The sequence below is a fragment of the Abrus precatorius genome, unplaced genomic scaffold, assembly GCF_003935025.1.
Source record: "Abrus precatorius isolate BTA unplaced genomic scaffold, Abrus_2018 Scaffold2, whole genome shotgun sequence".
In the NCBI taxonomy this organism is placed as follows: domain Eukaryota; kingdom Viridiplantae; phylum Streptophyta; class Magnoliopsida; order Fabales; family Fabaceae; genus Abrus; species Abrus precatorius.
This window is the reverse complement of record NW_020874362.1, coordinates 10,035,519-10,049,877: the sequence shown is the minus strand read 5'-3', so window position 1 is coordinate 10,049,877 and position 14,359 is coordinate 10,035,519. Positions and strand designations below refer to the sequence as shown.

The following is a 14,359-nucleotide window of genomic DNA, read 5'->3' as shown; positions in this document are numbered from 1 at the left end:
GACCTACCATACAAGCCAACCATTTTGAAATAAAACCAGCTTTACTTCATTTAGTTCAGCAAGATCAATTTTTTGGTTCAATTTCGGATGATCCTAACTTACACATCTCTAACTTTGTGCAGCTTTGTGATACAATAAGGATGAATGGAGTTAGCGAGGATGCAATTAGATTGAGACTATTTTCATTTTCATTAAGAGATAAAGCTAAAAGTTAGCCGCAAGCTCAACCACAAGGAAGCATACCACTTGGGCAGACCTTGTTAATAAATTTCTTACTAAGTATTTTTCACCATCTAAAGTTGACAAACTAAGAGGAGAAATTACATCATTCATGCAGCAAGAAGGGGAATCTTTATATGAAGCTTGGGAGAGGTATAAAGAATTATTGAGGAAATGTCCACACCATTGCATACCGGAATGGATACAGCTAGAAACTTTTCTATAATGGAATGAGTCCAGCCACTAGAACCATGATTGATGCAGCTACATGAGGATCATTGAATACGAAATCGTTGGAAGAAGCTCAACGAATTATAGAGATGATAGCTTCATCTATGTATCAAAATTCTAATTCTAGACACTCTACAAGGAGTGGAGGATATGAAGCCAAAATTCTTGAGACTTTTCTTACACAAAACCAGCTACAAAGTCAAATGTTTTCAGAACAAATTGTTGCACTAACTCAACAAATAAACAATTTACAGGATGCTCCAATTCAGAATACTCAACTTGTGATTTTTGTAGAGGAATTTTCATCAATGAAAATTGAGTTTGTTTCTCATATCTGAATCATATGCCTAGGTTATTGAGATCTTAGGAATAAGTATCATAATCTAGTAATCCTATAATTTCCAGAACTTAATGCAGTATTTGATTAAATTTCACCAAAGGAATTAGGGACGTTTAATTAGGTATTAGAATCAGTGAGGCAAGGAATTGTTCTTTGGTTAAAGAAGTGAAATTGATTATCAATCAATTAAAATTCTCAAGAGTTCAGAACATGATTACATTGCAATTGAAAATCTGGTGAAGTGATTCCTAACTATTTTTCACATAGTATTCTTAATACAAATTTCGTATTCTAATTTTACAGCAATTCCATTACCTTTTATTGTTCTTATTTCTTATTTTTACATGTTATAAACCTCTCAATGAATTGTTTTGTTCAACTAATTGTTGAATTGTGAAGTGGTAATTGAAATAAGATCTTTGTGGACGATACTTGGGGCTCATATTGAATTTCAAATTTTATTACTTGCTACAACTACCTAGTACACTTGTTAGTTAGTACCTCTATCAAACTTTGAGTAACACCATCATCCTTCTATCGAACCATTTCTTACAAATATTGATCTTCTTGTTGTGCAATTTGAACTTGAGTCAAGAAGTCTTCGTTGATCTTTAGAGTTCCAAGGTACGGGCTTTTGGGTTGCACTTCTATTGCTAAATTTAAGTCTCAAAATTCTTCAATCAACCCCCACTCTTTCACCATCATGGCTGAAATATGCAAAGACTTCCTACTTAAAGCATCCTCAACTACATTCGCTTTCCTAAAATGGTAGGATAACATGAAGTCGTAATCCTTCATGAATTCCATCTACCTCCTTTGTCGTATATTTAGTTCTTTCTGGTCAAATAAGTATTTTAGACTCTTGTAGTCGCTGAAGACTTCGAATCTCGTTCCAAGTTGTGTGTAAGATAGTTGACTTCATGAGGTCACAATTGTCTAGAAGCATAAGCAACTACTTTTCCAGTTTGCATTAGAACACATCACAGTCTTTGTCTTGAAGCATCATAATAAACCTTAAATTTCTACTCTGGATCAGGCAAAATTAAAATAGGTGCAAATGTCAGCTTTTTTTTTAAGTTTCTGGAAGCTCGTTTCACAATCTTCATTCCAATTGAAATCCTTTCCTTTCTAAGTCAACTTCGTCAAGGGTAATCCTATCTTAAAAAAAACTTCAACAAATTTTCTGTAGTAACTAGTTAATCCTAAGAAACTTCGAACTTCTGTCAAAGTTGTAAGTTTTGACCATTAAGTTACTACTTCAACCTTTGCTGGATCTACTATGATTTCCTCCTTTGACACCATGTGTCTCAAAAATTATATCTGCGATAGCCAAAAATCACACTATGAGAACTTTGCATACAATTGCCTTTCACTTAAAATTTACAGGATAATCCTCAAGTGTTCAACATGCTCTTCATGGCTCTTTGAATATATTAAGATATCGTCTATGAATACCACCACAAATTGGTCTAGATATTGATGGAAGATTTGATTCATATAATCCATGAATACTGCCAGAGCATTAGTCACACCAAAAGGCATAACTTAGTACTTGTAGTGGTCGTAACGAGTTTTGAGCGTTGTCTTAGGAATATATTCATTCTTTACCCGAATCTAATGATAGCTCGATCGCAAGTCAATTTTTAAAAACATTGACGCTCCTCACAATTGATCCATCAGATCATCTATTCTGGGAAGGGGATACTTACTCTTGACTGTCACTTTATTTAATTGGCGGTTCAAAAGCACAGGCGCTCTCTAAGGTGATACACTAGGTCTCACAAATTGTTTCTGCAATGAATCTTCCACTTGCTTTTTCACCTCAACTAATTCAACTGGTGACATCCTATAAGGTGCAATAGAGATTGGACTGGCTTTGAGAGTAAGGTCAATAGTAAACTTAATCTCTCTCTTTAGCAGCAATTCAGTTATATCTTTCGGAAAAACTTCTAAAAATCCATTCACTACCGGTATTTGTTCAACCTCCACACTCTTCTTTACCTCTGAAGAGAACAATACCATGAAGGCCTTAGCATTGATCATGTTTCTTGAGTCACCCTTACTTAGGAATTTAGAATTTTCTTGCATACCAGTATCGAAAATTAGTGTCTTCTCTTTACAATTAAGAAGGACGTGATTCGATGACAACCAATCTATTTCCAATACAATATCAAGCTGAGAAAAGGGTAGACAAATCAAATCTACTATCAAATTCCTACCATGGATTATTACTGGACAACCTAAACATATGTGTGAAGTTTGATAAATCCACATTTTATTGAATTTTTTCTTACCTTTTTATTGTTTTTTAATAGAAAAAAATAGACTTAAAAAGTGTAAATATCATGAAAATCTCATTTAGGTCAAATCCTATAAGTTTCTTAATTTTTAATTAATTTACACTAATTTACACAGATATATTTTACAATTTTGATTATTTGAATAAGTGTGCAGGAATTTCTAGATTCATTCTATGGATTTTTAGCTTTTGAGAAAATTTGAGGTGAAAGTAACTACTTTCAGATGTTATAAGCCAAATTCAAGGGGCAGGCCAACGTAATTACTATCACATGCAATAGTGGACACTACAGAGAGCCAAAAATGCTTTAGACCTGCGCTTGTCTACTATAGTAAATGATAGTAGACACTACAAAGACTTCCAGATGATGCAGAGTTACGCGTGGCTACAATTTAATTTTCTGATTAAGTAATTAGCACTTGGAACTACAAAACCCCTCTTTTTACTTGCTTTCTGAGTTATTGTTTACAATATGTTTGATGTATATTTTCAACCAATGTCATTGGAGACAACCTAGGCTTGCATCCTAAACTATATTAATTTTTCTGCATATTTGGATGAGGGTTAGCAACAAACTCTTTGTGTGTCATCAAAGTTACAACAAGCTTATTCGTAAGAGTAAATACTATAATGTTACATGGTAGAGAAGATACAAGCAATTCAAGACAACGTACATGACCCAAAGAAATAAAGAAATGTGTAGCACCAGAGTCAAATAGAACATTGATAAGTTTGTCTTTCATGCTGCATTTACCTCTAATAAGATCATCCAACTTTGATGCCTCAAACCCATTCATAGCAAACACCTTGCTCTGGACATTGGGTTTTCATCCGTCGCTGCCCTAGATGTAGGCCTATTGCTTCCATTTATGCTTCCACTCCTCTATGGTATGTGCCAGTAAACATTCGTCGTATGTCTCATTCTTTTGCAATAATCACACTTCGTAGGTGGTTTCGGGCAATCTTGCACTCTATGAGGTCATTTGCACCAAATGCATTTTATTGGGCCTCAGGGAAAATTGGGGTTGCTGCTATTGTTACCCCTATGAGGTATGGTTCTACTAGCCTGAGACTAATTTGCACTTGCATATGGTCTTCCTTGAAACCTTGGAGGTCTTCGATCTTGCCTTACCGGTCCTCTAATTCTGGTGTCTAGCGACGTCCCTTTGGAGTTAGTTTCAAAGATTCGACATTTGCTCACTAACGTTGGCAGGTCCGTCAGTTGGAACACGCTAAACGCTGTAGGTATACTGGCTCTGAGCCCATTCTTGAATTGGCACACAAATCTTTATCATCGCCCTTGTGCTGAAAGTAAGGCTAATACTTCATCAGCTCACAGAATTTTGCAGCATATTCTCTCATGAACATGTTCCCTTGCTTTAGCTCTAGAAACTCCTTGGCCTTCTGCTTTTTTAGATCTCTAGGAAAGTAGTTTCCATAAAAGCTTGTCTTAAACGTCTCCCAAGAGATAGATCCATCTTCATGTGGCAAGGTCTGACTTGCAAACCTCCACCAATCTTCTGCTTCTTCGAACAACACATGTGACATAAACCACTTTATGTTCTTCGTGACAGCCAATTGTGTTGAAGATCTTCTCTATGTCAATTATCCACCTTTGGGCTCTCTCTGGGTCAAACTTTTCTTTAAATTTTGAGGATTGTGTTTTGTGAATGATGACAACCCACGGTACTCAGCTGGTTCACCGTCCTAATTGTGTACCAGAGTCTGTAGGACTTGCATCATTCTAGCTAAAATTTCATTCGTAGTCCCAACAGGTTTACCTCTACCAGCCATAGTTCTAATTCAAAAAATCAAGTATACATATCAACAAACTATCATTTACACATGTACTCATATGCAATCAAGTCCAACAATTCACATAAATTCCTATTTGAAATATCAAATAGGTCACACTAGCAAACAATTAATTGACATTCTTGCAAATCAAGAATATAAGAGCGCACAACACAAACGATTATTCATGGCATCTAGTGTCCTGATCAAATCTCTGTATATATATAGACAAAGAGTGTGGTAAATCCTACCAATAATAAGGTATTCAAAAGGGACATTATACCCCTCTTGCAAGTTGTAATCCATTTTTCTTAGTTATTTTTGCTTAACTTGTTGCCAAATATCCATCATCGTTTATTTAGAGACGACAACTTCATCATTACATACACAACCACTCTAGAACCTTAAAGATGACAACCTCATCATTATATATATAATCACCATGAAACTTGATGATTTCAAACACGACAACATTGTTTTCATTGCCACACATTCCTTTAGGGATAAGTTGATGATGGTCGAGCAAGATATCAAAATCAAAAGCAACAATAGTGGCAAAGACAATAACAACTACAAAAAAGTGAAAAGCTTAAGACAAAACAAGCTACTCGAGTAACTCGAATATATGCCAACCTGCAACCCAACTAACCCGAAGCACAAATTGGTTGAGAATGGGCCAAAAATATTTCATTTAATTTTCCTTGGGCTGGCTATTTTGGACCCAAATCCAACCGAACTCGTTCAATATGTAGTCCTAGTAGTAGGTTGAGTTATTGATTCTCACAGCAACAATGGAGGCTCACGTGAAAATGGAGGAAGCAGAGATGATGATGATGATGTTAGGAACCCTAAATTTACAAATTTAATTTTACTTTTTATTTAAAATTTTAATTTAGTCATTATTAAGTTAGATATTCATTATATTGCAAATTTGGAATTCACCTGGTCAAAACTAACACCAGTAGTGCCAGGTAGGACAAAAACGTTGCTAACATTAAATGCCTACTTTAAAATGACTAACTTGGAACAAATTAAAAACATTCAAGACTTGTATTAAAAAAAAAAAAAAAAGTTACAAGACAAAGTTAAAACAAACACAAAAATTAAGGGACCAACCCTATAATTTAACCTAAAAATAATAAATAAATTTGTTACTAACTTGTATTTTTTTTTTTTAAACCTAATTCATATAACGTTTGTATTTTATAAACTCCATTTTTTTCAATTTTTAATTATCTTATTACAATTTTAGTTTACCTTTCTTGTGTTTAAAAATCCATGACACATCCTCTCATTATCATCAGATATTATTTCTTTATTATTATGTAAATAATCAAAAATTATAATAGAAATCTATTTCGTTAAATTAGTGATTTAGTTTCTTAACTTTATTTTTTAATTTTTTTCTTCAACATGTTTTTAGTTTAATTTAGTCTTTTAATTTTTATTATTGTTCCAAATTAGTTTACCTTTATACGAATTTTTAATTTAGTCTTTTAATTTTATTGTTCCATTTCTTCGTAATTTTGTTTGATTTGTTTCAATCGATGTTCTTTATACGAATCTTTCTTTCTTCTCAATTTCTCATTTCTTTATATAAGTCTATTTTCATATTTTAACTCATCTTTCTAAAAATTTTTAAACAATTCTTGTAATTCGTTTATGTTCTCTTTAACATAGATAACTTTAGGTAAATTTTTTAAGTTAGAAATAGTACTTTAAAGAAAATGTAGTACTGCCACCAATTATTGAACAAATTTAAAGTTTGTGTTCTAAGTTTTACTCATAACTCTAAGATATATATATATATATATATATATATATATATATATAAAAGTTCTTATCATGTTTTTTTAGGAAAAATATATTTTAAAATTTTGAATATAAATATAGATCTAATTTTTTTTCTAAAACTTTATTAGATATTCAAATTTGTTGATCACTAGCTCTCTAGTCATGCATCCACACTTACCGTGTTAGTATATACTCAGACTCCATTATTACAATGAGCTTTTTAATTTTTTTTTGTTACACCTTAAATTTTTACAAATGTTAGGGAGTTAAAATTATTATTTTAACTATGTAATAGGCAAATAGTATTAATATTAAGTGTCTACCCTTCCTTCTACTATAGTTGAATTATAGATTAATTCACAAAACTTTTGATAAATTTGTTACACTGTTCAAAAAAAATTTATTATTTTGTTTATTTTCTTCTAAATATACTTGATAAGTGATCTTTCTTAGTAATTTAGCATTAACATCAGTCACGCGCTCAATTTTGGGTCATGACAATTAATTCCTCTAAAATACTTGAAATTAATGTAACCAAATTTTATATTATTTTATTGATTAAAATACGATATTCAAGCATGAAGTGTAGTCAGCATTTTTATCAAATTCAAATTGATTGAGAAGTGTTTTTTAAATGCTAAGTTGCAACCAACCTATCAAAAAAAAAAAATTGCATGGTTTCATTAACCAAAATGTGATATTGAATTAGCTTGTCCTTCAAAACTTGTTTTGCTTCAACCATCAAATTTCTATATTTTAAAAATAATTAATCAATTAATTTATTTGAAAAATTTATCAAGCACATCCTCAATTAACAAGTAGAAACTTCCCAAAGGAGGATTTGATCTCAACGTACGTCTATCCGATTCAATATACTTTGGATTAGAACCCGTTAACTTACTATTCTAAAAAATTGTTTTTAGTTTTAAAATTGAAAAAACGAAAAAACTAGAGTGGACAGAATTTGCACCGTCTATACAAACCAAAAAGGTTCTTGATAAAAGTGTTTGGATCAGTATTATAAAACTCAGCTCAACCCTGTTGGTTCAACCGGTAAACCGATGTGCCAGTCATTTTATTGGTCCAAGCAAGTAGGTAGATTGGAAGTGCATTAGATTAGGTTTGATGGATGAAAGTCGACAGGTTAGACATTGTAATCAACTTTGTAAAATATCATTCATTTTCATCTCTTTTTACATTACTTTTCACTGACATTTTATTCTTAATTTAATGTGGCTTCACAAAATTACGTACTATAGAAAGGTTTGTAATTTTTCCCAGTTAAGGATAGTGTTGGAAAGAGAAAGGGGTATTACCCATCATATAATAATAATAATCATATTTAGGTTCCTAAGTTTCGTTGGTTTCCACTTTCCTCACAGTTCTGGAGTAGTCCTTAAGAGCAAGTTAATTGGTTCTTAATTGTTGTAAGTGGATAATACTCATAATGGCATATAAATAACAAGTGCACCCCGTCTTTATCAGCAAATAAGAAATGCTATGAATTGTAGTACGAATATAAATACAACTAGATGTAACATGCTGTTAGAAAATTAGTGATGGAACTAAGCATTATAACTTGCCTGGGCGTGTTCTTCCTGCAAATATGAATGATCGTAGCAACGTTGGAAGTTAGACTTATGTGTAATTCAGAATTTTAGGCCATATGGATGATAACCCATGTTGCCAATCATAAGACATTAGCAGTTAATGAAGCAGAAGCAAAGCTTTTATCACTTCGACATGTTCACAATGAACCCGAGTCTAATCGTTTTGAGGGAGTTCTCAGGCTTCCTGTTCATGTAATTTCTCAGATCTTTTCCATCCACAGGAAGTCTCATTTACGTCTGTGAGAATCTTCAAAATGATGTGCAAGTTTTTCAGATCACCCGCAATAGCCAAGAGCGGACTCAAGAATCACACTATGCTTTCATGAACAGAGTGGGAGACACCAAAACTTTGGACATCTTGCCATCACACAGTTTGATGTTGAGATGTCACATCTCTTTGGTAGATAAATCAAAGCAGGGCCACGACCTCATTTTTCGAAAAGCCATATCATCCATCTAGACAAGCACTGTCTATGAAGGTACTCAGGTAAATCTTCCTAGAAAAAGAAGGAATTGTAAAATCAGTGCAACAGTAATGTCCGTTCTTTCACCTATACCAACAACTACAAATTTTCCAATATTATATCTTAGAGATGTGTGTTCCAAATAGAAAATTCAAAATTGGCTGGACAGGGACAACAAAAACTAGAACTACAAAATTATACAACTAACCACAGATTGACTGGGAGGGGCAAATTCAGTTCAAAGATATTTGAACATAGGTAATCAAAAGATAGATATAATCCTCAAATTAAACAGTAACTAGTTTACAAATAATAATCAAGTATCTATAACAATTATACTAATTAAATTCAAAGCTAATCATATAAAAAAACTAGGTATGTCAAGACAAATTTGTTGATCTATATAGACTAGAAAGCATGGATATGACAGAAGACCTAAATATAGTACATGGACATAGTGATAACCATAGATGTCAATCCTGGATAGCAGCGATCCTCAAAACGCTACAGCAGTATAGCATTAAGCTGGAAAGGTTTCTAATGGATATAAAATATATACATATGCAGATAATTATGTATATAATGCTCAAAAAATATTCATAAATAAATCATACGAATAATTATCAACAAAAGACATAAAGAGAAGAAAGAAAGTAGAATTTCCAGGAGAACATAACAGAGGCAGTACTGTAGAATCATAAAAGAGAGAAGAAAGGAAGTGGATTTTGCCAGAGAAGTCATCAAAGATGAGTGACTCTGCTGGATTGGAGATGTTGCAAAGCAGAACAGAGACATAGATGAGACGAGGGTGCGTCGAACAGAGGAGGGGAGAAGAAAAAAAGTTGAGAAAAAGTGGGGTTAGAGATGAGAGGAGGGGGTGTTGAACAGAGAAAGGAAGAAGAAAAACGTGGGAAAAAGTGAGGTTAGGTCAGAAAACTGAGAAGACTATTTTACCCTGAAAAAACCTCAAGACTGTGTCACCTTAAGGGCAAAAAGGAAAAATCAGCTTATTTCTATAATATTAGAAGTCTTTTTCACCCTTAAAAAACCCAAAAAATTGCTTCGTTTTGAGGATAGAAAAGGGAAGTTGATATCTTTAATTGTGATGGCGCTAATGCACCACAAATACAGCTGTGATGGCCGTTGCTCCACTATGCCAAATCTATGGCAGCCAAAGGCTACTCTGCCACGCACTGCCACTATCACAAGCTATTGACAACTATTGTGATAACTAATAAGGTAAATTTTAAAAATCATAGGACGCAACATGGTTATGAATGTATAAATTAGTATAAAATCATCATAAAATGCTACAATATATATAATTATTGTGATTATTCCATCTGTATTGGTATAAAAGCATAAAAGCTTAAAAAGTTTATAAAATGCAGATAGGAGCATTCCTAGGGTTCATCAAGTATCCTACACAAGTATGACATGACTCACACGACACTGTTATTTTTTCTAAACGTTTGTGGTTCCTTAAATCAATGATTAAAAGTTAATCCAGCTATTCTGAAGATTTTGACAATCAAAACAAATATCAGGCGTGAACATTTTTAATTTCAATGTAGTCATGCAGTTCCATGTCCACAATCACTGGTTCAAATTCATTTACTAAGGTGAATCTTACTTTTATTTTCAGGTAATGTAAATTCCATTTTGTTGGGGCAGCTAAATGCAATTAAATGACAGACATCATCTATTGGCATTTGGCAGAGTTACGCCCAAAATCTAAGATTTTTTACTGCTGCAAATAAAGTTCTGTCTACTTAAGTCTTATCAGCTTAACAGTTTATTCAAAGATATAGAACTTACACTGCTCCATACTGAAGTGTACCCATCAGTTGAAAGCAACCAACTTCTAGTATTTGACAGAAAGACCAACTTCTTGCTTGCAGAATCAAAATGTAGCAGCTCCTCATCATCTTCATTGCAATCATAAGTTCTCCTTTTCTTCTTTCTGGCCCTCTTTTTCCTCCTATTTTTAACTCTAACGGAAGAACTACAATCAAAACTAGAACAATCTTCTTCTGATGGCCCATCTTCATCTAGTAATGCATGTTTATTAGAGTTGCGAAAACCAATTTGATTATTCGTAAAGACAGACTCCCAGGACTCAGGGGTCTGGCATTCTTGTGACAATCTATAGTAAAGAACCCAAGCCTGAAGTGACAGACATTTTATTGCTTCTATAGTTTTCTTCTTACTTCTGTTCTTGAAGATTGGGATCCAGCTGTTAGCATTGCCTGGGATTTCAGATATTTTTGACACAATTTCATTTATTTTTTCCTGTAGATCCCGATTCTCTTCATCACGTAAAAGGCGTAGAAGTTGCCTCCCCCGAGTAATGACAGCATTTAACAGCAGTAACTGGTCAATAGATCCATAAACACCACACTTAAAAAGTACAATCACAAACAAATGAGAGACATCATTGACATGGTGAAGTTCCATTCTTGGGCCAAGAGATTTACAAAGCGATTCCAGAAAGTAGCACAAGTCCTGGTCATCAAGAGTAATAAGAAGATGCCCACATAAAGAGGAGAAAGGCTGTCTCATGAAGAATTCGTTTATGACATCCCATACATCTTTTAAATCCTCTTTATACATTAAATCAACGAAATAAAGCACAAAGAATGACCTATCAATGTGAAAAATATCACCATCTTTCACCGATTCAGCAAACTCATCAGATGACCAAAATTCAGGAACATTTTCAAGAAAATTTTCTACTGTTCGCTGGATGTCCAAATCAAGAAAATAATGGGGCTTCGTAGCAACCACTGCTGGCGACTGCCCATGCTTTCCTTTCCACTCCAGCTCCTCCCAACAAATATCCCTATTTATAAATGCAAACTGGGATAGTGCCCTGAAACCTTTCCCTTGCTCTAATCCATCACCAGATGAAGAGTAAGAAAACCACGCCAATACACGCTTAGGATTACCTGCATCCCACCACGAGTTACACAATGAAAACTCAAAAAAAAAAAAAAAAAAAAAAAAAAAAAATCAATCAAACGAACACCTGCTCCACACCCATGGTTTGCTATCATCAAGATTTATAAGTAAAATCCAATTTAATAAATATCACATCACCATCCAATTACAAGTTCAACAAAGAAACCACTAAGCAGTTACAATAATGTAAAATCAACAAACATTACACTGTTTAAAACAAAGGGCAACAAGCTATCTCTATAAACAACCATCACTGCAGAAACAAAAATAAAAGTGGTCTACACAGTCATAATGCGACCGCAATTGTGCCAGCATAAGCCACATTCAATAACAATTTCCAGCAATTTCAGTAACTACAACTCCACCGTAACGGCAATTAAAACCTTGCAACCCCCACTCAAGAAATGAACAAAGAAAAAAGCAACAAAAAGGAACGCAGAGCTTGCACACAAAGCTAACCTTCAAAAAATTTCTCGAGCACGCGACTTCTGTTAGCCAAAACGGAGCCCAGTTCCTGGGGCCACGTGTCGAACATCAAATGAAGAAGCTGGGAGGCCAAAGCGGAACTATGCTTCAGCCCCTGAGTTCTGAGCAAATTCCGAAACAGGTCACGCTGTTCAAGAAACGAAACGGAGCTCAATCCCCCAACGGCGTTGCAGAGCCATAGACGTGCTTCGGCGCGACCCACCGTCGACCAAATAACGGTTTCCAAGTTGTTGAAAAGGGAGATTCTGAATCTGGTGGAGTCATCCTCTACGGCGTCGTTCCAATTGGGCTCCGACAAGAACAAGTCGATCATTTCTTCTTACAAACCCTAACGCGATGGAGGAAGAAAATCGGCTAAACGGCTCCCACCTTGCACGTCGTCGAATAACCAAAGCTATCAAGAAAGTGATTGTCTTTAATTTAAAAAAACAAAAAAAACCTTGTAAATTTAAATTTAGATTATTTTAATTCTTTTATTAGATTTGTGCATAAGAACTCTATATTTTTTCTTTTTTATTTTAATATTGTAAATTAAAAATTAAATTATCAATTTATAGTTAATTTCAAACTATTTTTCTGTATGAGATTTTTTGACTACATGGCAAAGAATTTCGTCAAAGCAACTAGCGAAGCATATTAATTATTAAATTTTTTTATTTCGTGAATCGCCACCAAAAGTGCGAAATAATAAAAATGAAACCCCTAGTCATACAATGAATGATTTTGCTATTTGATTGGTGAAATACTGGCCTAATTTCCTTACCAACAAAGCGAAAATAATAGGAAATCGACATGTAGCAAAAGAATTTTAAAGTTTCCCCCAAAAATCGTGAAAGTCACTATAGAAACAATAAAAAATATTCAAAATGAATGGCTCGGAATTTTTTAGGACACATGGCAACATCCTAGTTGTTTCGTGATTCTCCAGGTGAAAAGCTGTTTCGCCACACCTTTTGCGAAACCATTGACGTATTGACATGTGTCCGGCCATACTGTAACCGTCCCCCGCCCTTCTTCTTCTTCTCCGATTTTCATTTTGGCTTTTTCTTCCGTCGTGCTACATTTTTTTCCAAAATCACTCTATAAATTCTATTTGTTATATGTGTTTTGGCCTCAAAATTTTTAACTTTTGCACGTGTTCAGGTATAATTTATATATTGAAATGTTATTTTTAAATTGATAAAATCTGACAAATGATAAAAATTGTATTTTGATTGTTTTTAAATTTGAAGTAAGTGATTAAGTAGTCGGTGAGTAGTAAAATATTTGGCCTAAGGTTTATTTAAGATAGTAAAAAGAAATTATAATTTTAAATATTTTTATATTAATTTGTATATAGATTAACATATTTTTAATAAAATTAAGTTGTAGTTTAGTAAATTAAAATGTAATATTATAATTAGCTGTTAAAAAAATAGCTCAAATTTCATTTCATATAATATATGAGCATAATATTATTAATATGATGTATTTGATATTTGTTATATATTTGTAAAATTAAAAAAAATAGAAAATTAGGTAATTAAAATAATTCAATTATTATAATAATGATTTATATTTATTTTCATTGTAATAAAATAATTTTTACACCTATATATTAAATCCAGGATCAGAAGATCCATCACTTCTTCGTTTTCAAAGTATTCATGTTTTTGAACATATTTGGGATGAACATGATCACCTCAATGTTGAGGGTTAGGAAGAGTCAAAATATTCCTAGTGGATTAAAGGTGTTCCTGAAGAAATTATTCCATATCTTGAGTTAGCAGGTTTTATTGAAGTGACTAACTTGTCTCAGTTTCTCCTATATGTGGGGTTGATTACTGCATTAGTAGAAAGGTGGAGGCCTAAGACGCACACCTTTTACATGTCTCCTGGAGAGTGTACTATTACTCTTCATGATGTTGCTATCCTCTTAGGATTACGCATAGATGTGAGACCTATTATAGCACCCACTAGAAGTGATTGGGCTCAGATTGTTGAAGACAGCCTAGGTATCAGACTAGGATCAGATGTTTTCGTAAGGAGTTTCGTTAAGATGAGTTGGTTGGACAAGCACTTTACTCATATTGCCATGCATAATCAGAATCCACTGCATGTTACTCGATTTTCTAGGACATATATATTGAGGCTTATTAGAGGGTTTATGCTTCCTGATCGG

General features: G+C 33.5%; 2 protein-coding genes and 1 non-coding gene across 5 annotated transcripts; all 3 read right to left on the bottom strand.

Moving 5' to 3' along the window:
- Positions 1-304: 304 nt before the first annotated feature.
- Positions 305-411, bottom strand: LOC113860389. The gene has a single exon (XR_003503842.1). It is a non-coding gene; the product is annotated as a small nucleolar RNA R71 (small nucleolar RNA).
- Positions 412-2,548: 2,137 nt separating this feature from the next.
- LOC113859430 lies at positions 2,549-3,886 on the bottom strand. Its single transcript, XM_027492208.1, has 2 exons — positions 3,764-3,886; positions 2,549-2,965 (listed from the first exon to the last, which is right to left on the bottom strand). Exons 1-2 carry the CDS (start codon positions 3,884-3,886, stop codon positions 2,549-2,551), a joined length of 540 nt encoding a protein of 179 aa, XP_027348009.1.
- Positions 3,887-8,097: 4,211 nt separating this feature from the next.
- Positions 8,098-12,620, bottom strand: LOC113858261. Of its 3 annotated transcripts, none has more exons than XM_027490807.1 (3): positions 12,172-12,620; positions 10,570-11,699; positions 8,098-8,784 (listed from the first exon to the last, which is right to left on the bottom strand). In XM_027490807.1, the coding sequence occupies exons 1-3, from the start codon at positions 12,509-12,511 to the stop codon at positions 8,716-8,718; spliced, it is 1,539 nt and encodes a 512-aa protein (XP_027346608.1). In that variant the 5' UTR covers positions 12,512-12,620; the 3' UTR covers positions 8,098-8,715. The 3 variants fall into 3 exon arrangements, with proteins under 3 accessions (XP_027346608.1, XP_027346609.1, XP_027346610.1); XM_027490808.1 differs by having other exon boundaries at positions 8,154-8,780; positions 10,566-11,699; positions 12,172-12,575; XM_027490809.1 differs by having other exon boundaries at positions 8,154-8,780; positions 12,172-12,575.
- Between the last annotated feature and the right edge of the window lie 1,739 nt (positions 12,621-14,359).

What these genes read in the sequence shown, in the direction of transcription:
- LOC113859430 (XM_027492208.1), bottom strand. Translation starts at nt 3,886, where the DNA reads ATGAATGGGTTTGAGGCATCAAAGTTGGATGATCTTATTAGAGGTAAA. An exon ending in TCTTTATTTCTTTGGGTCAT is followed by an intron (nt 2,966 to 3,763) that starts GTACGTTGTCTT and finishes CCCTTTTCTCAG; the next exon opens with CTTGATATTGTATTGGAAAT.
- LOC113858261 (XM_027490807.1), bottom strand. Translation starts at nt 12,511, where the DNA reads ATGATCGACTTGTTCTTGTCGGAGCCCAATTGGAACGACGCCGTAGAG. An exon ending in GCTCGAGAAATTTTTTGAAG is followed by an intron (nt 11,700 to 12,171) that starts GTTAGCTTTGTG and finishes GGTGGGATGCAG; the next exon opens with GTAATCCTAAGCGTGTATTG. An exon ending in ACACTTCAGTATGGAGCAGT is followed by an intron (nt 8,785 to 10,569) that starts GTAAGTTCTATA and finishes TTCTTTTTCTAG; the next exon opens with GAAGATTTACCTGAGTACCT.